We start from the raw sequence: 27260 nt of genomic DNA, 5'->3' as shown, positions 1-27260 counted from the left end.
TATAGACTTACTAATTTTCTGATCTTGGAAAAGTTACTTCTGAACAGCTGAAACTATTACAACTGTTTTTCAACAGTATAATTGTACTAATCTCTATCTCACAAGAGTTTTTGTGATATTTAAGAGAAACATATCGGCCGGGTGTGGTGGCTTACGCCTGTAATCCCAGCACTTTGGGAGGCCGAGATGGGCAGATCGCCTGAGGTCAGTAGTTTGAGACCAGCTTGGGCAATATGGCGAAACCCCATCTCTACTAAAAATATGAAAATAAGCCGGGCATGGAGGTGCACGCCTGTAGTCCCACCTACTTGGGAGGCTGAGGCAGGAGAATCGCTTGAACCCAGGAGGCAGAGGTTGCAGTGAGATGAGATAGCACCACTGCACTCCCGCCTGGGGGACAGAGCAAGACTGTCTCAAAAAAAAAAAAAAAAAGAGGGCCGGGCACAGTGGCTTATGCTTGTAATCCCAGCACTTTGGGAGGCTGAGGCAGGCGGATCACCTGAGGTCAGGAGTTCGAGACCAACCTTGCCAACATGGTGAAACCCCGCCTCTACTAAAAATACAAAAATTAGCTGGGCGTGGTGGCAGGCGCCTGTAATCCCAGCTATTTGGGAGGCTGATTCAGGAGAATCGCTTGAACTCAGGAGGTGGAGGTTGCAGTGAGCCGAGAGTACGCCATTGTACTCCAGCCTGGGTGACAAAAGCAAAACTCCATCTCAAAAGAAAAGAAAAGAAACATCATATATAAGTACTTAGTGTGGCACCCACACACATTTATTTTTATTAAGCCACTTCACTTTTGTTGAAGTAAGAAAGGTTTTATGAATCGCTAATAAATGCAAGTAGTATACTTGCAGTGTAACAGTGGTTATGAGCTCAGCCTCTGGAGCCACACTGCTTGGGTTGGTCTCCAGGTTCTGCCATTTGCTAGCTGTGTGATGTTGGGCAAGTTACTTAACATCTCTGTGCCTCCATTTCTGTTATCTGTAAATAGCAATAATAATGGTACCCATCTCAGGATTGTTGGGAGGATTAAATCAATTAGTGCTTGGTATATAGTATACACTCAATAAGTGTTAGATGTCATAATTATTATTACCAGTACTATTACTAGATATCGTGAGACTATGTGTGTATAAAGTGGGGGTGGGTGGCAAAAAATCCATAACACGATGTCTGCATTTAGAATCTAGTAAAGCAAGTGGAACATATAAAACACTACAGGCAGAATACAGAAAATGGAAAAAGAGGATTACAACCAAAATGTCATAGGAATTTAGAGGTCATCATTCTGGTAGTGTGTGCCTTTCTTACTGTCTTTATTCCCACAATTAATTTACTTTTTTATTTTTATTTTTATTTTGAGACAAAGTCTCACTCTGTCGCCCAGGCTGGAGTGCAGTGGCGCCATCCCAGCTCACTGCTACCTCTGCCTCCCAGGTTCAACTGATTCTCCTGCGTCAGCCTCCCGAGTAGCTGGGATTACAGGTCTGTGCAACCACGCCCAGCTAAATTTTTGTATTTTTTTTTTTAGTAGAGACGGGGCTTCTCCATGTTGGCCAGGCTGGTTTCGAACTCCTGACCTCAGATGATCCACCTGCCTCGGCCTCCCAAAGTGCTGGGATTACAGGCATGAGCTGCTGCTCCTGGCCTTATTTCAGTTTTTTAGCATGGCAGAATGTAAAGAACACAGGCTTTGGAATCATATTTGGATTTTAATCTAGTGCTGCTATTTATTTGGCACATAAACTTGGTTAAAAGACTTAAATGCTGGCAAAATGATACATATATAGTGTTGTATGAACATGCAGTATGTTAATATACGTAAGAGCTCATCAGTGGCTGGCACTTCCCTGTCTTTTATTATGTAGGGGATGGGACAGTACTAATGTGTCCCCTGTGTTCTTCACTAAGAGTCACATGGGACATAATGCATAAGAATAAATCACTGGATTTATACTTTCAATTTTTGTTGGTTTGCATGGAACTAGTTCAGCAGTTTCTGGCTCGATGGCATGGTTTTATTTTCTCCCTGGCAAACGATGAAAGTGTTTTAATCCAAGGTGGCTCCCGATCAGCTTTGCCTGCAGTTTTTTAATAGACTCTTTATTTGATGTGATTATTTCGTTACTAAGGAAATTCACTGAGATGAATGTAAATAGTTATAACATTATGATTCAAGTGTTGTTTTAAAGTATCACATGCATTGTTGACTTTGTATATTAGTTTTCTATTGCTGTCGTAACAAATTACCTCCAATTTAGTGGCTTAAAACAACACCAATTTATTATCTTACTGTTCTGTAGGTCAGAAGGCCAACACTGATCTTCCCGGGCTAAAAATCAAAGTGTTGCAGGTGTTGCATTCTTTTCTGGAGGTTTTAGGGGAAAATCAGTTCCTTGCCTTTTCCACCTTCTGGAAGCTGCCTGCCTTCCTTGGCTTGTGACTTCAAAGCTAGGAACGTTGCATTTCTCTGAGCCTTCTGTAGTTATAGCTCCTTCTGACTACAGCTGGGAAAGGTTCTCGCTTTTAAAGTCTCATGTGATTAGATTGGGGCTACCTGGTTAATCCACATCTACAAAGTCCCTTTTGCCTTGTAAGGTAACCTATTCACAGGTTTAGGGGTGAGGGAGAGAGTGTGGACACTTTTGGAGGGCCAGTATTCTTCCACCTATATTTAGTGGTAGAACCTATAAATGATGCCCCCCACCAGAAAAAAAAAAAGCTTTAGAGCACAAAGAAATAAGAACACCTAGATGTTGGTGAAAATGTACGCAATAGTTCTACAGCTTTCTAGAGCTCATGAACAGCAGGGAAACAAAAAAGAAAAAGAAAAAATGTAAGTGATAATTCATAAAATGTCAAGGAAACCTCTACTCAACTCTTTTACCCACAACCTTTTACACATACTCAGTGTTTGAAATAATAAACCAATAATTGCTACTGACTGTTTAAGTTATACTACAGATTAGAAAAATACTGATTCCTTTGGATGACCTGCATGTTCAGGCTCCATTCATGCTGGAGAATTTACAATGCTGTCCCCTTTGCTGGGATGACAATTCCTATAGCCCTTCTCTTGACCCAAACAACTTGTCTTTATTCTTCAAGTCAAGACCTTATCAGTAAGGCCTTCCACAAATCCCAGATTTGGTTAGATCTCATCCTACCTTGTACATCTCTTTGTTCACCCTCACCACATTTGGAATTGTTGCTTTACTATTCTTCTTCACTGCTGTTTTGTGAATTCCATGAGGACAGGGGCTCCATTTCTCTGTGTTCCCATAGCTTTACACAGTGTTAGGATCTAAAAAAACATGTGCTGAATTGAATTGGATACCATTAAGGAGATGGTAATAAGAGTCATTGTGTTTGGGAGGCCGAGGCAGGCAGATCGCTTGAGTCCAGGAGTTCCAGACCAGCGTGGGGAACATGGTGAAACCCTGTCTCTACTAAAAATACAAAAAATTAGCTGGGCATGGTGGTGTACACCTGTAGTCTCAGTTACTTGGGGGATGAGGTGGAAAATCACTTGAGCCCAGGAGGCTGCAATGAACCCTGATTATGCCACTGTGCTCCAGTTTGGGCGACAGAGTGAGACCCGACCCTGTCTCAAAAAAAGGAAAAAAAGAAAAGTCACTGTGGGCTATTGAAGCTGCCTTCCAAGTTTGGACTATTTCTGCTAAGCAGGGAAGGAAAATTTGCACACATTCCAGTCTCTAGGTAAAAGTCTTGAAGTGGTGTGCTACTGCAAAGGCCTCGCTTGAAAAAAGACACAGGTATAACCTCTGTTTTGATTGTTTTGAGATAGATGACCTCCTGCAGACAAGGCTGTAGTTTACCAGGTGTGCTGTGTTCAGCCCGTAGGTGCAGTTACCTTCAAATACCTTAAGTGGCTGTTTGCCCTTGCTCCACGCTTTTCTGTTTTTGCATGTGAGTGTTTGTGTTAATGATTTAAGGCATTGAATGTTGGCCTCTTTAACTAGCACCCATTTGATTTTCTGCGTAACTCTCAGTTTCTACAGGACTTGATATTGGTAGCTTTTATCTTATTGGCTATGGGATGATATTATGATGGTTTACAGTTGTCAGGTATTACAGGAGTTGTGTATTTCGGTAGTGTGGACAATATGATTGGAGTGTGTTAGGATATTTGTGCATGCAAAATTCCAAATTAAATGTATAATAATTATAATTCTATAATAACTGAATCTGTAGTCATGCAATATGTTATCTATTATAAAATGTATGGAAAAATAGATATGAGTATATATGAGTATATATGATCAGATAAAGGTTGGGCATTTATAGAGAGAAATCGCATTAGCCTGTATTTTTACAGCTGTGGAAATCTAGCCTATGTTTTTGTAGCTTCATTCATTTTCTATTTCTTTGAGATGGAGTTTCACTCTTGTCGCCCAGGGTGGAGTGCAATAGTGCGATCTCGGCTCACTGCAACCTCCGCCCCCTGGGTTCAAGTGATTCTCCTGCCTCAGCCTCCCAAGTAGCTGGGTTTACAGACATGCGCCACCACACCCAGCTAATTTTGTATTTTTAGTAGAGATGGGGTTTTACCACGTTGGCCAGGCTGTTCTCGAACTCCTGACCTCAGGTTATCCACCCACCTTAGCCTCCCAAAGTGCTGGGATTACAGGCATGAGCCACTGTGCCTGGCCGCTTGCTTCATTTTCATCAACATTTGGATGCATCCTCTATTTGGAATTTATTTTAACAAGAGTCATGTAGGAGGGAACATGGTTAGCAAAAGCACTCTACTTAGTGCCAGTAGGTTTGTATTTTGCACCTGATTCTGATACTTTTGAACAGCATCAGTTAGGCACCCATTTCACCTCTTTCTTTTTTTTTTTTTTTGAGACAGAGTCTCACTCTATTGCCCAGGCTGGAGTGCAGTGGTGTAATCTTGGCTCACTGCAACCTCTGCCTCCCAGATTCAAGCAATTCTCCTGCCTGAGCCTCCCGAATAGCTGGGATTACAGGCATGTGCCACCACGCCTGGCTAATTTTTGTATTTTTAGTAGAGACAGAGTTTCACCATGTTGGCCAGGATGGTCTCGATCTCTTGACCTCGTGATCTGCCCCTCTCAGCCTCCCAAAGTGCTGGGATTACAGGCGTGAGACACTGCGTCCAGCCATTTCACCTCTCTTAGCTTCAATTTCTTCATCTGCAACCACACAGCATTGGCAAATGGATCAAAAATAAAATAAGATAGGGTATAGAAGAGTTTTTGTAAACTGTGAGGCACTATAAAAAACATAGACAAGGTATTCTGATGGGGTCCATTAGCATGAATGTAATAAATAAATAAATAATACTTGATGATGATGGATGCCCCACTGGCAAGTTCAGGGATCTTTAAGTCAGCAGTTTGGAAATCTCGAATTTTCAACAGAGGATCACAGACCAGAAGAGGTTGGGAGAGAAACAAAAGATAGAATGTGAGCTGCAAATCCAAATTAGCCACAAGGATTAAACATAAGGAGTCAAGGGGAAGCCTTCCAATGTTATAATTAGTGTTTTCTTCTAGTCCCTGTACTTTCCTGGTTCTTTTAAGACAGAATGTAGTTTTTTTTTTTTTTTTTTTGAGACAGGGTCTCACTCTGTCACCCAGGCTGGAGTGCAGTGGCATGATCATGGCTCACTGCAGCCTTGAACTCCCTGGGGTCAGGTGATCCTTTCACCTCAGCCTCCTATATAGCTGGGACTATAGGTGCGTGCCATCATGCCTGGCTAATTTTTGCATTTTTTTCTGTAGAGAAGGCATTTGATCATGTTGCCCAGGCTGGTCTCGCACTCTTGGGCTTCAGCGGTCTGCCACCTTGGCCTCTCAAAGTGCTGGGATTATAGGCGTGAGCCACCACACTTGGCTGTAAATAGATTTCTCATTGTTTGAAAACTAGTATATACAAAATAAAAAGAAAATAACAAAAAATTTCCACAATCCCACCCAAATTATCTGGTTCTTTTAAGGTTTAGTCAATCAGGCAATCTGATCCATCAATGAATTCTTCTTCAAGTCATTGACTTCCAAACCCTCCCACTACTATCTTTTGGCTCCAGGCCTTCTCTTGTTCTCGCAGATTCAGAATAGAATGAACCAGTTCTGGGAACTAACAACACTGGGAATGCTCAGAGGTAGAAGTTGTCTTGATTGGAAATATCCTGAGTTACAACTGAAGTGACTGGATATAACCTAGTGGATTACTTGCTGGATCAAGACCTATACTAAGCTTGCTCTGCTCTAAACTTCTGTTGTATTGCTATAGAATACTGCAAAATTAGCTCACCCACCCCCTCCTTTAGTCTAAGAAATGCAGTATAACATTTGGTGAAGATTAGCAGAAAAAAAATATTTTGCCAATTTCAGAAATGTCCTGCTCCATAAGAAACTATAACTGGTGTTATAATTTATAGGGTAATTTTTGGAAAAGCTTGCTTTATTGCTTCATTAAATAGTGAGACTGTGGTTTTGGCAAAACCTTATGAACATATTTCTACAGTTGTAGATAAGAAGGCTGACACCTGAACCTCTTGGTTTCTATTCTTTGCCGGAATTTTCCAGTTCTCTTTGTCTGGAACATCATGATCAGTTCATTTGGTAGTGACCAGTCTCTGGAGAAAGTAGCTCTTGCTGTTCAAACTTACACTTATACTTGAAAATAAAGGTCGTAGTTTTTAATGAGAATTGTCACTGCTAACTTTGACAGATGGTCACAAGATGACCATGTCAAAAGAAAAACCTATCTGGGATATATAGAATTAAAGTTGCTTGGTGTATCTAGAACAAGGGCAAAGAAATTACATGTCCCCCCACTTCATGAAGATACTTTTGTATCTGCCTTGCAACCAGATAAGATTGTCTTGTTGGTTGGGTGTGGTGGTGCACGTCTGTAATCCCAGTGCTTTGGGAGGCCCAGGCATGAGGATCGCCTGAGGCAAGGAGTTTGAGACCAGCCTGGGCAACATAGTGAGGCCTTGTCTCTACCAAAATTTTAAAAATTAGCTGGGTGTGGTAGCATGTGCCTGTAGTCCCAGCTACATGGTAGGCTGAGATGGGAGCAGATACTATCACCCTGTCCCATTCCAATGAGTTTTGCAACTTATTTTACATTTTTATTTTTAAGTTGAATACTTCCTGATAGTCACATTTGGGTTGACACATTTCCAAGTTAAACTGTAGATTGATTTCTCCTTGTAATCCATTTGTTCCTACTTGTTCCAGTTGAACTAACAGAGGTTTCAGAAAGGTCAGCTTTCTCTGGTGGCATTTTTTAGCTTTGCAGCAATTCTGCCAGCCCATATTCATTCATATCCTGGATAAACAAAGATGAATATGACACTGTTTCTGTCTTTTAGGAGCTTGTGACCTACCTGGGGAGCCATACACATAGTAAGTAGAATACAGTGTGAGACATTTTATATTAGATCAGCAATCTTCAGGTTTTTCTTCCATTACGAACCCCTTTTAGTATTATTTTTTGCCAGGAATCTTATGTTTTGAAAGATTTTGACACCCTTTCCCCAATAGTCATTTGTTAAGTAATAATGAGTTTATTTTTTTCTCTCTGTCTTTTAACTAATCAGACACTAGAACTTCTGATTAGCAAGAGAAAATGACTGTTGCCACACTTGGTTGATACAATTAGAGCTGAAGGCAAATACATGTGATGTTTTGGCTTGTCTGAACAGCCTTGGCATGGGTACATGTAGGGTTTCTGTTGGCTTAAAAAAAAAGTTTTATGGGAACATTTAAATAAAAGTAGAGGCTATTCTCTTTTTTTTTTTTTTTTTTTTTTGAGACTGAGTCTTGCTCTGTCTCCCAGGCTGGAGGGCAGTGGCATGATCTTGGCTCACTGCAAGCTCTGCCTCCCGGGTTCACACCATTCTTCTGCCTCAGCCTCCTGAGTATCTGGGACTACAGGCGCCCGCCACCTTGCCCAGCTAATTTTTTTTTTTGTATTTTTAGTGAGATGGGGTTTCACCGTATTAGCCAGGATGGTCTCGATCTCCTGACTTCGTGATCCGCCCGCCTCGGCCTCCCAGAGTGCTGGGATTACAGGCATGAGTCACCGTGCCTGGCCAAGTAGAGGCTATTCTCTACTGTGATGACAACCCAGTTTCCTTCTTATTTTTTTTTAAGATGGAGTCTTGCTCTGTTGCCCAGGCTGGAGTGCAGTGGTGTGTTCTCGGATCACTGCAACCTCTGCCTCCTGGGCTCAAGTGACCCTCCTGCCTCAGCCTCCCAAGTGGGCTACAGGCATGTGCCACCACGTCCAGCTAATTTTTGTGTTTTTAGTAGAGATGAGGTTTTGCCATGTTGGCCAGGCTGGTCTTGAACTCCTGGCTTCAAGTGATCCGCCCGCCTCGGCCTCCCAAAGTGCTAGAATTACAGGTGTGAGCCACTGCAACCTGCCCCCATCACCCAGTTTCAATGAATATAAGCAGTTCATTCTTGTTGCATTTATACACTTCCACTTTCTTCCTCCTGGATGATCTTAAAGTAAATCTCAGGCATCATGTAATTTAATGCACAGATCAATATTAATCTCTAACAGATAAGAACCTAAAAGCAATTATAATACCATCATTCCATCTAAACAGTAACAATAATTCCTTAATATAAAATACCCAGTTCATATTAAAATTTTCTCAATTATCTAATAATTAAAAAAAAGTTTGTTCAACTCACAATGCAAATAAGGCCCATATATTTTAATGGGTTGTTATGTTTATATCATTTTCTCTCTTAGGCTTATCTTCCTCTCTTTTTGCTTGCAATTTATTTGTAAAGAAATGGTTCATTTATTGTGTGGTTTTCCATATTTTGGTTTTTGTTGATTGTGTCTTTCTGATAAGTTAACAGTATTTTCTTTCTTTCTTTCTTTTTTTTTTTTTTTTTGAGATGGAGTCTCACTCTCTTGCTAGGCTGGAGTGCAGTGGCGTGATATCTCACTGCAACCTCCGCCTCCCGGGTTCAAGTGATTCTCCTGCCTCAGCCTCCCGAGTAGCTGGGGCTACAGGCACCCACCACCACGCCCAGCTAATTTTTGTGTTTTTAGTAGAGATGGGGTTTCACCATGTTGGCCAGGATGGTCTCGATATCTTGACCTCATGATCTGCCCGCCTCGGCCTCCCACAGTGCTGAGATTACAGGCGTGAGCCACTGCACCCAGCCAACAGTATTTTCTTCTTAGGATAATGTTTTTAAATGCATAAATATATAAGATTATAATGGAAACCAATTGCAAAGATTTAGTTGTCAAATTATTAAAAAGCAAATTGGGATATATGTTAATATAGAGGCTTCTTTTCTTTAAAATTTACTAAGTAACAAAATATCACAATGAGTTTTGAATTACGATTTTTTTTTTTTAAGAGATGGCATCTTGCTCTGTTGCCCAGGCTGGAATGCAGTGGTGCCATCATAGTTCACTGCAGCTTCAAACTCCTTGGCTGAAGCAATTCTGCCTCCTCAGCCTACCACGTAGCTGGGACTACAAGCATGCACAATCACACCCAGCCTTTTTTTTTTTTTTTTTAACTTTTATAGAGATGAGGTCTTGCTATTTTACCCAGGCTGGTCTCCAACTTGTGGCCTTAGGTGATCCTCCCGCCTTGCCCTTCCCAACGTGCTAGGATTAGAGGTGTGAGCCAGCATGCCTGGTTTACCATGATTTTGGAGTAGTGATGAATATAAATTTTATTTGAAATTTTAGCTATAGTTGCCATACGAAGTGAAAATATCTGTGAAGTCTTTTGGCAGCAAAGTCTTAAGTATTGCTAGCACCACTATAGTTTGTTGCCTATGTTTATAATTGAAGGGATTGTTAAATTTTAGTTCAATGTTACTGAAAATGAAGATATATATATTTTTTTCTACTGAAGTTCATAGACCCTAGAATATTTTCATGGACCTGGTCCATGTGCCCCAGGTTAAAAACTCTGTAGTTTTTTTTTTGTGTGTGAGATTTCATAGGTATTATGTACTACCATCAAGAAGTGTCTTAGTTTAGTTTGTTTTTTGTTGCTATAAAAATATGCAAGACTGGTAATTTATACAGAAAAGAAGTTTATTTCGTACAGCTCTAAAGGCTGGGAAGTCCAAAGATTGGGCAGCTGCATCTGTTTGGCTTCTGGTGAGGGCCTCGTACTGTGTCATAGCATGGTGGAAGGCATCACGGGACGAGAAGGGTGCACTGGGAGTCAAACAGGCTTTTTTTTTTTTTTGAGATGTAGTCTCACTCTGTCACCCAGACTGTAGTGCAGTGGCACGATCTCTGTTCACTGCAGCCTCTGCTTCCTGTGTTCAAATGATTCTCCTGCTTCAGCCTCCCAAGTAGCTGGGATCACAGGCACCTGCCACCATGCCTGGCTAATTTTTGTATTTTTAGTAGAGATGGGTTTCACCATGTTGACCAGGCTGGTCTCGAACTCCTGACCTCAGGTGATTGGCCCACCTCAGCCTCCCAAAGTGCTGGGATTACAGGCATGAGCTTTTTTTTTTTTCCTTTTTTTTTTCCTACCAACCTCCCACTCCAAGACACAGTCTCACTCTGTTGTCCAGGCTGGAGTGCAGTGGCGCGATCTTGGCTCACTGCAGCCTCCGCCTGCCAGGTTCAAGCAATTCTCCTGCCTCAGCCTCCTGAGTAGCTGGGACTACAGGCGTGCGCCACCACTCCCGGCTAATTTTTTGTATTTTTGGTAGAGACAAGGTTTCACCATGTTGGCCAGGCTGGTCTCGAACTTCTGGCCTCAAGTGATCTGCCCGCCTCGGCCTCCCAAAGTGCTGGTATTACAGGCATGAGCCACCGCGCCTGGCCAAGATTAAGTTTCAGCATGAGTTTTAGAGGGGACAGATATTCAAATCATAGCAGGAGACATATAATTTTTTCTTGTCTCTTTCTTTTTTGTTATGTTAGGAGCTATTGATGTTTTGTCTAGATCCATTATTTTATTAGGGCTCCTAAAGTGATATTTTATTTGTCATCCCATCTTAATTTATTATACAGACTATTTCCACAAGGACAAACTCCTTTTCATCAACTCTTTGATTACCCTGAGATATAATTTGTATAAGAAGGGCAGGATAAACATTAATTCATTTCTTTTATTCACCAGTCTTCAAAATAGTAAGTTCATTCCCTAGCACCCTCCAAAGAAGACCAGCAAGTTAAAAAAATTTTTTAGTATTGCTATTTTTTTTTTTTTTTTTGAGATGGAGTTTAGGTCTTTAACCTAGGCTGGAGTGCAGTGGTGCGATCTCAGCTCACTGCAACCTCCGCCTTCTGGTTTCAAGCGATTCTCCTGCCTCAGCCTCCTGAGTAGCTGGGATTACAGGCTCCCCGCCACTGGCACAGCTAATTTTTGTATTTTTAATAGAGACGTGGTTTCACCATGTTGGCCAGGCTGGTCTTGAACTCCTGACCTTGTGATCCACCGGCCTCAGCCTCCCAAAGTGCTGGGATTACAGGCCTGAGCCACCGTGCCCAGCCAGTATTGCTGTTAACTCATGGGTTTAAACATTTGAGGTGTTTCAGTCCATTGCAGTTATTCTTCCCAGTGCTAAGAATTTATTTTTGTCATAGATTCAATCCTTAGTTTTCTTGCTATTTGGTGTGACAAGATGTTTCAGGCTTATTTTGTACATTTCCTGCCCCAGGTCTGAAATCAGCCATTCTCCAAAAAGCTCTAGTTCTTTTTATTTTTGTTTACTTACTTATTTAATTATTTATTTTGAGACGGAGTATTACTCTGTCGCCCAGGCTGGAGTGCAATGATGCAATCTCGGCTCACTGCAACCTGTGCTTCCTGGGTTCAAGTGATTCTCCTCACTCAGCTTCCTGGATAGTTGGGATTATGGGTGCTCCACCACACCCAGCTAATTTATTTTACTTATTTTTTTTTGAGACAGAGTCTTGCTCTGTCGCCCAGGCTGGAGTGCAGTGGTGTGATCTCGGCTCACTGCAACCACTGCCTCCTGGGTTCTAGTGATTCTCTTGCCTCAGCCTTCTGAGTAGCTGGGATTACAGGTGCATGCCACCATGCCCGGCTGATTTTTGTATTTTTAGTAGAGACGGGGTTTCGCCATGGTGGCCAGGCTGGTCTGAACTCCTGAGCTCAGGTGATCCTCCCGCCCCGGCCTCCTGAGGTGTTGGGATTACAGGCGTGAGCCACCACATCCAGCCATTTTTGTATTTTTAGTAGAGATGGGGTTTCACCCTGTTGGCCAGGCTAGTCTTGAACACCTGACCTCAAGTGATCCACCCACCTTGGCCTCGCAAAGTGCTGGTATTACAGGTGTGAGCCACCACGCCCAGCTCCTAGTTCTTTTTAGCAGGAGGTAGTATTTAGTTGCCATTATCTAGGCACTAGGGGTGTTCATAATTAATGGATTAGTCATTGTTTCAGAGCTTTTTAGGGGAAAGAGATAGGATATATATGTATATATTATGAAATACTCATGACATACTACGAAGTACTCATGAGTCAGTTGTACCTTTCAGTAAAGTTCAAAACTATAAGGTTTTTAACTCAGCCTCTTCAATCTTACATCTTCATCTTCTTTTTTCTATATGTCCCAATGAATACATCAATATTCATATTGTATATGTATGTATATACAATATTCATATATCAATATGTATATACAATATTCATATATCAATATGTATATACAATATTCATATATCAATATGTATATACAATATTCATATATCAATATGTATATACAATATTCATATATCAATATGTATATACAATATTCATATATCAATATGTATATACAATATTCATATATCAATATGTATATACAATATTCATATATCAATATGTATATACAATATTCATATATCAATATGTATATACAATAGTCATATTGTAGGGGGACACAGCACTCAAAACCAGAAGAGGTTAAAGGGGCTCCCATCAATATAATTTTCTTATTTTCTGTATTCCACAGTATTTGTACATACTCCCAGAATAATATCAACACCATATCAAAACAGTTTAAGCTATTGTACAGTTCTTTTTGATCCTATGGTATATTTTATTAGGAGTGTACTGCCAAATTAGTATGTTTTAAAGTCCCTTGAAATAGTTCCTGTTCGGTTTTGCTACCAATTTTTAAAACATCAAGTACATTTTAAATTTTATTTTAGATGTGGCTTTTTTAAATTTAATTTTTGTTTTACATAATTGTAAGTTATGTAACATACTTACATGGCCTCAAAGGCAAATCTATAAAACAAGGTATAGTCAGACATACACCTTTTACTTTGCTCCCTCTGCTGTCCTCCCTATACACAACTTTTAAAAAGTTTTGTTTTGGCTGGGTGCGGTGGCTCATGTCTGTAATCCCAGCACTTTGGGAGGCCAAGGAGAATGGATCACCTGAGGTCAGGAGTTCGAGACCAGCCTGACCAACATGGAGAAACCCTGTCTCTACTAAAAATACAAAATTGGTCGGGCATGGTGGCGCATGCCTGTAATCCCCGCTACTTGGGAAGCGGAGGTTGCAGTGAGCCCAGATCGAGCTATTGCACTCCAGCATGGACAACAAGAGCAAAACTCCATCTCAAAAAAAAAAAAAGTTTTATCTTTCCTTTTAAAAAATTAACAAAATTATAGATAAATATTTGCATTCCATACCCATTTTTCTCCACATTTGCTTCCTTTTTTAAAAAGGTATACCTGGCAGTCACTTTATAACAGTACATATAAATATGTGCCTTGCTTTTTATAGCTGTACAGTAGTACTCCTGTGTGTTTATTCAGCTAGTCTCCCATTGTTAGACATTTTGTTTTTTTCCTTTAGTCTTTTGCTAGTATAAATAGTGCTGCAATGAATAGCTTTGTAAATACACCTTTTTGTATTTTTGCCAGAGTTGCCTTGGGGTAGATTCCTTGAGACAAAATTGCTAGAAATTGTCAAGTCAGCACCCCCAAACTCTCCCACTGAAATAGAGATTTATTATTTTGCGCTTTTACAGCAACAGTCAGAAGTACTATTAAGTTTTTGAAGTGTCAAAAACGGATCCTGAACAGCCCATGGATTGCATTCACTTCTTCCATGGATTCCTAAAAGTTGAGAGACCTCAGAATCAGAAGCATTGCTGTAGACCCTTGCTCACTCAAAGTCTGGTCCATGGACCAGCAGCATAAGTATCTCCTGAGAGCTTGTTAGGAATGTGGAATCTCAGGCCGGGCGCGGTGGCTCACGCCTGTAATCCCAACAACTTTGAGGGGCCAAGGTGGGCGGATCACGAGGTCAGGAGTTCGAGAACAGCCTGACCAACATGGTGAAACTCATCTCTACTAAAACTACAAAAATTAGCTGGGCGTGTTGACAGGCGCCTGTAATCCCAGCTATTTGAGAGGCTGAGGCAGGAGAATCGCTTGAACCCAGGAGGTGGAGGTTGCGGTGAGCCGCGATCGTGCCACTGGACTCCAGCCTGGGCAACAGATCGAGACTCCATCTCAAAAAAAAAAGAAAAAAAAGAAAGAAATGTGGAATCTCAGGCCTCTCTCCAAACCTACTGAATCAGAAGCTGCACTTTAACAAGAGCCTTAGATGATTCATATCACATGAAAATTTGAGAAGCACCAGGCTAGAGCTGTGTTATTCAATACTATAACCCCCAGCCACATGTGGTTATTTAAATGAAAATTAATTAAAATAGAATAAAACAAAAAATTCAGTTCCTCATTTATACTAGCCACATTTCAAGTGCTCAAGAGCTACTTTTCAAACATTTCCATCGTTGTGGTAACATATACAGTATTGCACAATGCTGATCCCTGGCTTCACTGTCTAATTTGGTAGCCATTCTCCATATATGGCCATTTTATTTAAGTTGAAATGAAATTACATTAAACATTCAATTCCTCATTCACATTAGCCATGTTTCAAACACTCAGTGGCTGCATATGGGTAGAGGCTACTCTATTGGATGGTGCATATATAGAATAGACAGGTATGGTCAAGAGGTTACCAAAAGACAGGGCAAGCCAGAGTAAGGAAGGAAATAAAATGCACTCAGTGCCTCAGGTGGGTGGATGTGCTAGGTACTTTTATAGGTTACATCAATTAACCCTTAGGCGCATAAAGGTGGTATTACAATCACTTAAAAAAGATATAAGAGAACTACCTAACACTAATAAAGAGTAGAGTTAGATCTTTGGATTCAAAGACTAGGATTCTTTCTGCTATGTTCAGAAGGAATAATCTTTTCCTGAAGGCCACATCCAAATTGCACTCTCTACTAGCCTTTTCCAGAACAACACATGGTGTGAACCACTGTTTTCACTTGCCTGTACCTGTTTCTCTTCTCTTTTTCATGTTTCAAATTTAAATCCAGACCCCGGTTTTATCTAACTCTGGAGTTTGTATTTTTTCCACTGTAACATTCATTGAGTTTACTTTTGAGGGCCTCTTGTCTACAGTATTGTCTGCCTTGCATTTTAACATGATGCCATCTTCATAATAGTAGCATTTTTTGTTAACTTAATAAACATTTACTGAGCACCTATTCCCGAGTAAGACATCATCCGGTGAGCAAAAAGAAAACACTGATTTCCTTTCTTTTACTTGCCTTCTTTGTGAGGTGATCATATATGCCACTACACTATCTATTTTTTAAAATTTGACTTTTTTAGCTACTTTGAGTTTTGAATATGACTAACAGAATGTAGGTTCTTCACAATTGCAAGCTACTTATGCTTACTAGAATTAGATGATACATTGATGGCTAAACTTTTGAATCGTAGGAATATGGAGATGGAAAGAAAACAGTTCATCTTGGCTGCTACTCACTATGTAAAGAAAAGCTACTTATAATTTCTTTCTTTTCTTTTTTCTTTTTTTTTTTTTTTGAGACTGTCTAGTTGTGTCGCCCAGGCTAGGATGAAGTGGCATGATCTTGGCTCACTGCAAACTCTGCTTCCTGGGATCAAGCGATTCTGTTGCCTCAGCCTCCTGAGTAGCTGGGACTATAGGTGCACACCAACCACACCTTGCTAATTTTTGTACTTTTAGTAGATATGGGGTTTTGCCATGTTGGCCAGGCTGGTGTCAAACTCCTGGCCTCAAGTGATCTGCCCACCTCTGCTTCCCAAAGTGCTGGAATTACAGGTGTGAGTCACAGTGCCTGGCCAAAAACTACTTATAATTTATTTCCAGACATGCTTCCAATATAATTTAAAATGCTTTAGAAATAGAAACTGGGTAGCTTATGTGCAGAGTGTGAGAACTTGGCCTAAATGAATATTTCTTTTTGGGTTCATAATAGGATTTTTATAGACGTACTGGAAGTTATTATTCTTTACCAGGTATTTACAGGTGGCAGATGTAATGGATTTTAAAATCTCCACCAAGTAACTATGTTCCATAGGAGTCTTAGCATTAATATGAAATCCTGCCTTTAGCTGACAACATGCAACCTAGCAGCACAGATTTATTGAGACACAAAGTGAAGGGAATGCATAATTTGCATTCAAATAATGCATCTTATCAGTCATTTGGAACTCCTTTTTTCCTTCAAATAAAAAGGAAAGAATAGTTTAGTGGTTTGCCGTCCTGATCGTGTCTTAGACTCATCTAGGAGACTTAAAATAGGCTGATACTTGGAATCTACCCCCTGAGAATCTGATCCAGTTGGTTAGGGCTGGGGTCTTGGTGTCAGTGTTATTTTTAAAGCCCAGTGATTTTTTAATATATAATCATTAGAGGACTGCCTATCTAATTTGAAATAGTAAATAAAGAAGAGCTAAAGAAATGAATGCATCCCATCATTGTGTCTCATATATATATTATATATATGTGTATATGAATGCATCCCATCATTGTGTCTCATATATATATATAATGTAAAACTAGTGTTTGAATTAGGCACAAACTTGTATTATGGCCTTTCCTCCATTCCTCAATCTCCCTGAAATACCTTTCAGGTGTGTGATTGTTTTGACTCCTCTGTGAACCTTCTCCAGGACGTCTTGAGCTTGCTTCTCCTTGGCTGCATGCACAACTCTTATTTTAACCCTTTCTCATTTTATTGTGATTTTGTGTTGGAGGTCTGTCTGACTCCTCACACAGAAAACTCCTGAGGTTGTTCAACAATAGCAAATGCCCTATTTGCCAGGCACTATTAATCAAGGAGAATATAATGTCGCTTTCCTCCTGGAGCTTAGAGTTTTGGGGAAAGAACAGTCATAAGCGGTGTGGTGGGTCCTATGATGGAGGGTTGTGGTATTTTGTGGGGGCACACAGTGGAGCTCCCCGATGTGTTCTGGGGAGAAGAAAGAGGGTCTGGGACTAGAAAATAGGTGAGTCTTAATTCTAAATTCCTTGTGCTTGGCACATATTAACAACCATTGAACTTTGGTGAATATATGACTGAGGAGCTTACTGACTGAAGACATAAATAAAAGTATATTTTCTTTGGAAATCAGGTACATAAGTATTTTGGAATGGAAGGGAGGTTATGATATAGATTTTAGGTTTCCTAGAAGAAAGAAGGAGGGAAATAAAGTGCCTCATGATCTTTTCTTCTTTCATTCCTTAATTTTTTTTTTTTTTTTTGAGACAGTCTCGCTTTGTCGCCCAGGCTGGAGTGCAGTGGTGTGATCTGCAGCCTCTGCCTCCTGGGTTCAAGTGATTCTCCCGCTTCAGCTTCCTAAGTAGCTGGAAGTACAGGCATGTGCCACCACAACTGGTTAATTTTTTTTGTATTTTTACAAAAAATACGGGGTTTCACCATGGGGTTTCACCATGTTGGCCCGGCTGGTCTCGAACTCCTGACCTCAAGTGATCCGCCCACCTTGGCCTCCCAAAGTGCTGGGATTACAGGCTTGAGCCACTGTGCCTGGCCTCATGCCTTAAATTCTTAAAGTTATAAAATAGATTCTAACAGTAATGTGGTTGGAAGTGACCTTACTCAGCCCATCTTCTACCTGTTTGTCCACTCCTGCCCTCGGTGATCCATAACTCTTGTTTGCTGTGTATTCTGGTAGCCTGGCTCCCCCAGTGTGAAGCTGCCTTGGGGAAGTTTGTCTTGGAGTTGGCTCATATCCTGCCATTGACGTTCATTTCAGTGGAGGTTCCGTTAGAAACACCGGGACAGGATCTATCCCAAGGTCAGATGCATGCTTCTTCTGGCAACTTTGCTGAAACAGGAACAGGTTTTGTTATGGTCTAGAGGGCTCCTCTGTTCAGAATTCACATGAACCAGGACCTTGTACAAATTTATACAAACATGAATTTGGAGCTATAAGTAACAAAAATTGTTTTGAGGCCTTCAGTGTCTATAAGTCTGAGTGTTTTTGTCTTCTTTCTTCCTTTGTTCAATTTCCTACCCTCTCCCCACCAGCTTTTCTCTCTCACTCTTGCTCTCCTACTCTTCTATTATAGATGAGGTCATTATGATTTGGAGCCAAGAGAAGTGCATTCCTGTAACTTTAAATCTCCATACTCAATTTGTGATTCTCCTTTTTTTAGAAGATAGTTATGCTTTATAGTTGGAGGACAGCTTGCTTAATTGTGCTATTTTAGAATGCAGATATGAGCTTACTGTAGGAATTCTGTCAATTTGTGAAGAGGGCTTAATGCTTCCACACTTTTTATTCTCACTTATTTCAGATTTATAATTGCTTTCAAGTCCATTATGAGATGTGAAAAATGTTCTCAATTTGATTAGGTTATCAGCCACTTGGTTAGGGTTTCTGTGCCTGGTACTTTGGACATCCAGCTCCCCCATGATGTACAGGGAAGCAGTGTGACTACTGGGAGGAGAGAGATCAGGCCAGGCTCCTTCTTTCCTGACAGCAAGGCGAGGTACAGGGATGCTTTGAAGAAGGGTTTTGTTTTGTTTTGAGACAGAGTCTTGCTCTGTTGCCCAGGCTGGAGTGCAGTAGCACCATCTCGGCTCACTGCAGCCTCTGCCTCCCAGCTTCAAGCAATTCTGCTGTCTCAGCCTCCCGAGTAGCTGGGATTATAGGCATCTGCCACTATGCCCAGCTAATTTTTGTATTTTTAGTAGAGACGGGATTTCACTATGTCAGCCAGGTTGGTCTTGAACTCCTGACCTCAAGTGATCTGCCCACCTCAGCCTCCCAAAGTGCTGGGATTACAGGTGTGAGCCACTGCGCCTAGCCTGAAGGGGTTTTCTAATATAAACTCTGTTATAAAATCATAACAGGAGTTATACAGGAGGGGAAGAGAGGGATGAGGGGAAGGAGAGGAAGAAGAAAGAGATATAGAACATAGGAAGATACCAACTGTGAGGGATGACCCACCTGTTATCCCAAGACTGTGTGCTGTAGGAGGGATAGCAGATGTTTAATGGCCAGGAAATTTGGGCATTAACACTGCTCCTGTGTGATCTTAGGCAAAACACTACTCTCTTCTGGGCCCCAGTCTCCTTGATTAAAGTGGGTTAGTGCCAAGGTTCTGCAATTCTGAGACTTCCTTCCAGGGAAGAGAGGAAGTTTCCTTAGAGCCCTCCTACCTACTTCCCTCCCTCCCTCCCTCCCTCCCTTCCTTCCTTCCCCTCCCTCCCTCTCTTTTCTCTCTCTTCCTTTTTTTTTTTTGGCAAACTCTCACTCTGTTGCCCAGGGGGCTGGAGTGCTGTGGTACAATCTCAGCTCACTGGAACCTACGCCTCTCAGGTTCAAGCGATTTTCCTCCCTCAGCCTTCCGAGAAGCTGGGATTACAGGCGTGTACCACCACACCCAGCTAAATTTTGTATTTTTAGTAGAGATGGGGTTTCACCATGTTGACCAAGCTGGTCTCAAACTCCTGACCTTGGGTAATCCACCCGCCTCGGCGTCTCAAAGTGCTGGGATTACAGGTGTGAGCCACCTTTAAGCAAATTTGAATCTTGTGATCTGGTCTTTTAATAGTTAGGAGCACTGATCTCTTCTGCCTTTTACGGACAGTATGATGATGGGTGAATTCTGGACCCGCTCTGAGTCATCTTCTCCATCTGTAACATGAGTGCAATAGGACTTTTCTCAGGGCTGTTGTCAGGATCATGTTATTGAGATTGTGAGCTGTGATAGGTATTAATTGAACAATGAAATATAGGAAAATTGGAACCATTTCCTCGGCCAGGTACCGCTCCCCACATGGTTCCTGAGAGAAGGATATGGCTGGGAATAATGACACAAAATGAATGAACTTTTTCAGCCTTTGGCTTTGGCCTCACATTCCTGGAGACTCCTGGTGCACTATACCGGACTAAGTGGTGAATTTCCTTTGTCTAGGATAGGGCAGCCTAAGACCCGAATCAATGCAAACCATGACTCCTTCAAGAGGAAGTGTGCACAAGAGAAGGAGATAGCAACTCCTGGATCTGGTTTAGCTCATCAGCTGGTGCCTGGTAGAGCATGCTTAGAAAGAATGCTGCCTGTAGGGGAGCAAATCCTTAACGTTTTGCTCATCTTGGTGAAGATTTCCTCCAGTAACCTAACACAATGTCCTTGGATTTGGCCAGTTCTTGACATCATCACCTTCCCTTTGGAGAGTGGAGATTCCTTCCTTTTGAGAGTACCAGACTCAGCTACATGAAGTAATATAACCTTTTGGAGAGCAGTCTAGGAAAACAAAACTGAAGATGCTCATGCCCTAAGAACAAACACCATCTCGTCCAATTCCGTTCTTGGATTTATCTCCAGAGCAAGTGATTCCTTTAAACTTTATTATAGAAATAGAAAGTCATTATATTTGTAGGACACTCTGAGTTTCCTGCTCCCAGCAGAATGCAACTGGCTGGAATCTCTGCAGATGCCTTAGATGGCTCCCATCAGGCCATCCTGAGTACTGAGGAGATTAAATCTTAGCATATCTCTAACCCCCTCCTTTTTTTTTTTTTTTTTTTTTTTTAAATAGAGACAGGGTCCCACTTTGTTGCCCAGGGTGGTTTTGAACTCTTGGGCTCAAGCAATCCTCCTTCCTCAGCTTCCCAAAGTGCTGGAATTACGGGCATGAGCCACCACGCCTCACCATCTGTAATCCATTTCTACCACCTGGCTAAAAACTAGAAAAAACTCTTAGAAAATTACATCAAGAGACATATGAAAACAAAAAAGAAAAAGGAATACAACCAAAATATTCATCAACAGTGGAATGGATCAATAAAGCATGATGTAGTCATGTGGTAGAGTACTATACAGTACTGAAAAGGAAGAACAAGAACTCATGTATCAATATGGATGGCCCTCTCAAACCGTGTTGATCAAAACCACAATTGCAGAAGTATATACAGTATGATGCCGTCTATGTAAAATTTTGAAACAATACTATTTGTTGCTTAGGGATACTTACATAAATATTAAAATATATAGAAAAGCATAAAAATAATAAATACTAAGTTCTAATTAGTTACCTCAAGAAGGCTAAGAGATTAGAGAGAACACAGGTGGGCTACCTCGATGTTGCCAAATGTTTCTTTCTTTTCTTTTTTTCTTTTTTGTAGTGGTGTGATCTCAGCTCACTCTAACCTCTGCCTCTTGGGTTCAAGCTATTCTTGTGCCTCAGCCTCCCCACTAGCTGGGATTATAGGTGTGCACTACTGTGCCCGGCTAATTTTTGTGTTTTTAGTAGAGATGGGGTTTCAGCATGTTGCCCAGGCTGGTCTCGAATTCCTGGGCTCAAGTAATTCACCCGCCTCGGCCTCCCAAAGTGCTGGGATTACAGGCGTGAGCCACTGTGCCCAGCTGACAATTGTTTCTTTTTCTTTCTTTCTTTTTTTTTTTTTCTTGAGACAGAGTCTTGCTCTGTCACCCAGGCTGGAGTGCAGTGGCACGATCTCGGCTCACTGCAAACTCCACCTCCCGGGTTCAAGCGATTCTCCTACCTCAGCCTCCTGAGTAGCTGGGACTACAGGTGCATGCCACCACACCCGGCTAATTTTGTATTTTTAGTAGAGATGGGGTTTCACCATGTTGGTTAGGCTGGTCTCGAACTCCTGACTTCATGATCCACCCGCCTCAGCCTCCGAAAGTTGCTGGGATTACAGGCGTGAGCCACCATGAGCCACCGTGCCTGGCAAACTGTTTATTTTTTGAGGTGATAGATACATGGATACATGTTGATTATACATTATACATACTTTGTTGTGTGTTAGAAGAAATATTAAAAATTAAAAATGAAATAAGCTGTGAGAGTAGTTCAAGGTGAGGCTGGAGATTCAGATGATGGGTTGCCTGTAGGCCATTTTAAAGTGTGGCTTTCACCTAAGGCCAGAGGGGAACCGGCCACCGAAAGGTTTTAGACATGAGAAATGATCTCATCATATTAACACTCAGAACATCACTCCTGCTGCAGCGTGGACACTGGATTTGGGTAGAATGAGAGTAGGATAGGAAGAATGCTTAGAAAAAGTTTCCTCTTTGAAACACCATCTTCTCTACGCTTCCAGATTGTTTCTTCCTTCCTAGTTCTCCCTTTACCTCTCTGGCCATGCCCTCTTATCTCCATCTTTAATGAGTCTTCCCCCTCCAGCTCTTTTCTTTTCTTTCTTTCCTTTCTTCCTTTTGTCGTCTCATTCTGTCACCCAGGCTGGAGTGCAGTGGTGCAATCTCGGCTCACTGCAACCTCCGCCTCCTGGGTTCTAGCGATTCTCATGCCTCAGCCTTCCGAGTAGCTGGGATTACAGGCGCCCACCACCACACCCCGCTAATGTTTGTATTTTTAGTAGAGATGCGGTTTCACCATGTTGGCCAGGCTGGTCTCGAACTCAACCTCAAGTGACCTGCCTGCCTCGGCCTCCCAAAGTACTGGGGTTACAGATATGAGCCACCACACCCAGCCTCTCCAGCCCTTTAAATATTGCTGTTTCCCACAGTATTTCTTTTTTGCTCTCTTTTCTTCCCGATTTTTAGTTATACGCCTTAGTGATCTCATTATGTCCCCACATTCAGCCACCACCTTTATGCTCATGATTCTCAAGTTTATTTCTCCAATCCAATCCTTGCTTCCAGCTCCAAGCTGCCTACTGGACATTTCTTCTTGGCTGTCTCATAATTAAACAAAATCCAGCATGTCCAAAATGGAGCTATTATCCTTTCCAAATATGCCTTTTCCTTCTGCCTTTAGGATCTTGGTTAACCATATTGCTATCTATCCAATTATCTGATCCAGAAAATAGGTATTATTGTAGCCTCTTCTGTCTCAGTCAACTTGTTTCTTTAATTAGTTTCCATGTTAGAAATGCAGGGTAAGGGCCAGTCAGGGTGGCTCACCCTTGAAATCCTAGCACTTTGGGAGGCCGAGGTGGGAGGGTCCCTTGAGCCTAGGAGTTTGAGACCAGCCTGAGCACAGCCTGAGCAACATAGTGAAACCCCATCTCTACAAAAAAAAAAAAAAAAAAAAAAAAAAAAGTATGGGCATGGTGGCATGTGCCTATAGTCCCAGTTATTTGGAGGCTGAAGTGGGAAGATTGCTTGAGTCTGGGAGGTCAAGACTACAGTGAGCTGTGATTGCACCACTGCACTCTAGCCTGAGCAATAGAACAAGACCCTGTCTCAAAAAAAAAAAAGTCATACACACACACGTGTGTACTTTACAAAGTATATGTTATAGCCGAGTAATCAAAATGATCTCTAAATGGATGTTCAGTGAAATGGGGGAATATGCCTTTGTGGGAATGGAGGGGATCAGAAAAATAAAAGAGAATAAAAATGTAGTCCTTCAATAACTAACATTTTAATTTTTATTTCATAAAATGAAATGAAGAACCACCTGGAATAATTAGCATTTCCCTTTGTGTTTAGCAGTGCATGTGTGAGTGTGTGTGTGTGTAAGGTATAACTTATTTGCATGCTATTCCGATTTCTTCCCTTATTTTCTAGGAATATTTTGAAAACAATTGCCCTGGGTCAGATGTTGTCCTTGTGTATATGTGGGACAGCCATCACCAGCCAGTATTTGGCAGAAAGATACAAAGTGAACACCCCCATGCTTCAGAGCTTTATCAATTATTGCTTGCTGTTCCTAATTTATACAGTGATGCTGGCATTTCGATCAGGTATGTCAAATGTGGAAATTATCTTTTCAACAAAATTATCTTCATAAAAATTACTAGAAAAGTATGACACCTCTAAATTCCGTGAAAGTAGTGACTAGAGACTTATGCACAATTCTCTGAAATTGTTGATTAAAGTAAGTAGCACCATACTGTTTGTAACACAGAAGTTGTCCAAAAAAAATTGTTTTCTTTTTTTGTTGTTGTTGTTTGTTTTTGAGACAGGGTCTCACTCTGTCACCCAGGCTGGAGTGCAGTGGTGCAATCTCGACTCACTGCAGCCTTGACTTCCCAGGCTCAAGTGATCCACTCACCTCGGCCTCCCTAGTAAGCTGTGTCTATAGGAGTGTGCCACCATGCCTGGCTAATTTTTTTTTTTTTTTTTTTTTTTTTAGAGATGGGTTTTTGCCATGTGCCCTGGCTGGTCTCTAACTCCTGGGCTCAAGTGATCTGCCCACCTCAGCCTCCCAAAGTGCTAGGATTTCAGGTGTGAGCCACTGGACCCAACCTAAAAAGTGTAAATGTCATTACAAGTTAGGTTTTCCCCCCCAATTTTAAAAATATTTTAAAATATTAAGATGATATTAAAAACACTTAAAGTCAAGAAACTTGCTCTCCAAAATATTTACTTCCAACTAAATAAAGATGGTAAATGGCACGTCAGTTGCATGGTCTCTCTCTCTCTTTTTTTTTTTTATACAGAGTCTCGCTCTGTCACCCAGGCTGGAGTGCAGTGGCACAATCTTGGCTCACTGCAACCTCCGCCTCCGGGGTTCAAGTGATTCTTGTGCCTCAGCCTCCTGTGTAGCTGGGATTACAGGCACGTGCCACTACACCTGGCTAATTTTTATATTTTTAGTGGAGATGTTGGCCAGACTGGTCTCGAACTCCTGACCTTACGTGATCTGTCTGCCTCGGCCTCCCAAAGTGCGGGGATTACAGGTGCCTGTCCAGCTTCATTACTTTTTAAAACTTTAGTTTAACCCTTTGTTGTACAGGGGTTTGAAGGTCTGATTCTAAGTTTACTACTTGCTTTTGAATGATGTGGCCGACATAGCAGAAGAAAAAGCCTCGCAAAGGTTAGTGAATCCAATGAACAAGGACAGCACTGTGCACACTTAGGAAATTAGAGTAATTTCTTTCATCCCATGCACCAGCTATCTAAAGGTCTTTATTGAAATTTAGGGCTGGGTGCGATGGCTCACACCTGTAACCCCAGCACTTAGGGAGGTCAAGGTGGATCACCTGAGGCCAGGAGTTCAAGACAAGCCTGAGCAACACGATGAAACTCCTTCTCTACAAAAAATACAAAAATTAGCTGGGCATGATGGCGTGTCCCTTGTAGTCCCAGCTACTTGGGAAGCTGAGGTGGAGGATGGCTTGATCCCAGGAGGCTGAGGTTGCAGTGAGCCAAGATCACACCACTGCTCTCAAGCACAAATGACAGACCAAGACCCTGTCTCCAAAGGAAAAGAAAAAAGAGCTGGGAGTGGCACAGTACATGGTTAATAACCCTGGACTTTGCTCTTTGTGGAAGCACTGGCCTTCAGGAATTTGGTGAGACTCCCAAATACATCAGTGCAGTTAGTCTCCCTAAGGGATGGTTGTTAGGTGCTTCTCATGCCATTTGATGCTGAGGAAGACTAATTCTGTGTTTTTGTTTTGTTTTTTGTTTTTCTTCTGAGATGGAGTTTTGCTCTTGTTGCCCAGGCTGGAATGCAATGGCACGATCTCGGCTCAGTGCAACCTCTGCCTCCTGGGTTCAAGTGGTTTTCTTTTCTCAGCTTCCCTAGTAGCTGGAATTACAGGCACCTGCCACCACGCCCAGCTAATTTTTGTATTTTTAATAGAGACGGGGTTTCTCCATGTTGACCAGGCTGGTCTCGAACTCCTGACCTCAGGTGATCTGCCCACCTCGGCCTCCCAAAGTGCTGGGATTACAGGTGTGAGCCACCGCACCCGGCCTAATTCTGTGTTTTCCAGATGTTCCTGCTAATTGGATTTTACTGATAATTATTTGGTTACGATTCTCACTACTTTTATTTATTTGTGAGTTATCTTGCCATAAAACCTTCTCATATATGTGCCAACTCTGCATCTCCTGTGATGCCAGATTCTCCAAAGTAGTGAATCCAATTAATTTGAATACATATAATTTGGAGGAATAAAAGGTGTTTCTTCAGTGTGCCACTAAGCCTTTTCTCAAGCTTATCACAGACTTAATTTTCACTTGAAAGCACATCTCTTCCAAAAGAATGATCACTTGCAGACTTTTCTTTGAAGAAGCCCATGAATAGAAGTTAAATAACGAATTAATTTCTAGGAAAACATTCCATTTCCTAGGATAGTCCGTGGCTTGTCAGAAATGGCGACATACAAGCTCATATCCAGAAATTTTATTTCTGTTATGATAGGAAAGGGATTTTAAAAAAAAGTTATTTTATTTTTTTAAGTTCAAGCATACAATGTGCAGAATGTGCAGGTATGTTACATAGATAAACGTGTGCCATGGTGGTTTGCTGCAGCTATCAACCAATCACCTAAGTATTAAGTCCAGCATGTATTAGCTCTTTTCCTTAATGCCCTCCTCCCGCCCCACCCTCCCCCTTTTTTTTTTCTTAAAGAGGTGGAGTCCCATTATGTAAGCCCAGCTGGTCTTGAACTCCTGGGTTCCAGCTGTCCTCCACCCTTACCTCAACCTCCTGAGTAGCTGGGATTACAGGTGCACACCACTGTGCCCAGTTGGGAAAGGGAATTTAACCACTTTTCTCTTATTTTCATTCTGGTGCTTTTATTGAACACTTGGTCTCTGATGATACTTTAACTAGGGTTTCATACTAGAAAAAAATCTAACTCTGGTGAGCTGTTGCAGGAGTTTGGGTTTTGAAGAATGGAAACTAGGAGGGGGCCACATTAGAAATACACAAAGCCAGGCGTGGTAGCTCACGCCTGAAATCCCAGCACTTTGGGAAGCTGAGGCAGGCAGATCACTTGAGCTCAGGAGTTCAAGACCAGCCTGGGCAACATGGTGAGACCCCCATCTCTGCTAAAAATACAAAAATAATTAGGTGGGTATGGTGGCATACGCTTGTGGTCCCAGCTACTCAGGAGGCTGAGGTGGAAGGATGGCTTGAACCCAGGAGGCAGAGGTTGCAGTGAGCCGAGATTGCACCACTGCAGTCCAACTTGGGTAACAGAATGAGACCCTATCTCAAAAAGAAGA

At 41.7% G+C, this 27260-nt stretch overlaps 1 protein-coding gene across 2 annotated transcripts in view; it reads left to right on the top strand.

Moving 5' to 3' along the window:
* Positions 1–27260, top strand: part of SLC35F2 (solute carrier family 35 member F2) — a 69649-nt gene that overhangs the window by 19587 nt on the left and 22802 nt on the right. For both annotated transcript variants that reach the window (XM_063671397.1, XM_054439958.2), the window contains exon 2: positions 23865–24040. In XM_063671397.1, coding sequence (XP_063527467.1) covers positions 23865–24040 — 176 coding nt within the window. The remainder of the gene's footprint in view (positions 1–23864; positions 24041–27260) is intronic.

The sequence above is a fragment of the Pongo pygmaeus genome, chromosome 9 (assembly GCF_028885625.2).
Source record: "Pongo pygmaeus isolate AG05252 chromosome 9, NHGRI_mPonPyg2-v2.0_pri, whole genome shotgun sequence".
Lineage (NCBI taxonomy): Eukaryota > Metazoa > Chordata > Mammalia > Primates > Hominidae > Pongo > Pongo pygmaeus.
The sequence above is the reverse complement of the archived record's forward strand: the minus strand, read 5'-3'. Positions and strand labels throughout refer to the sequence as shown.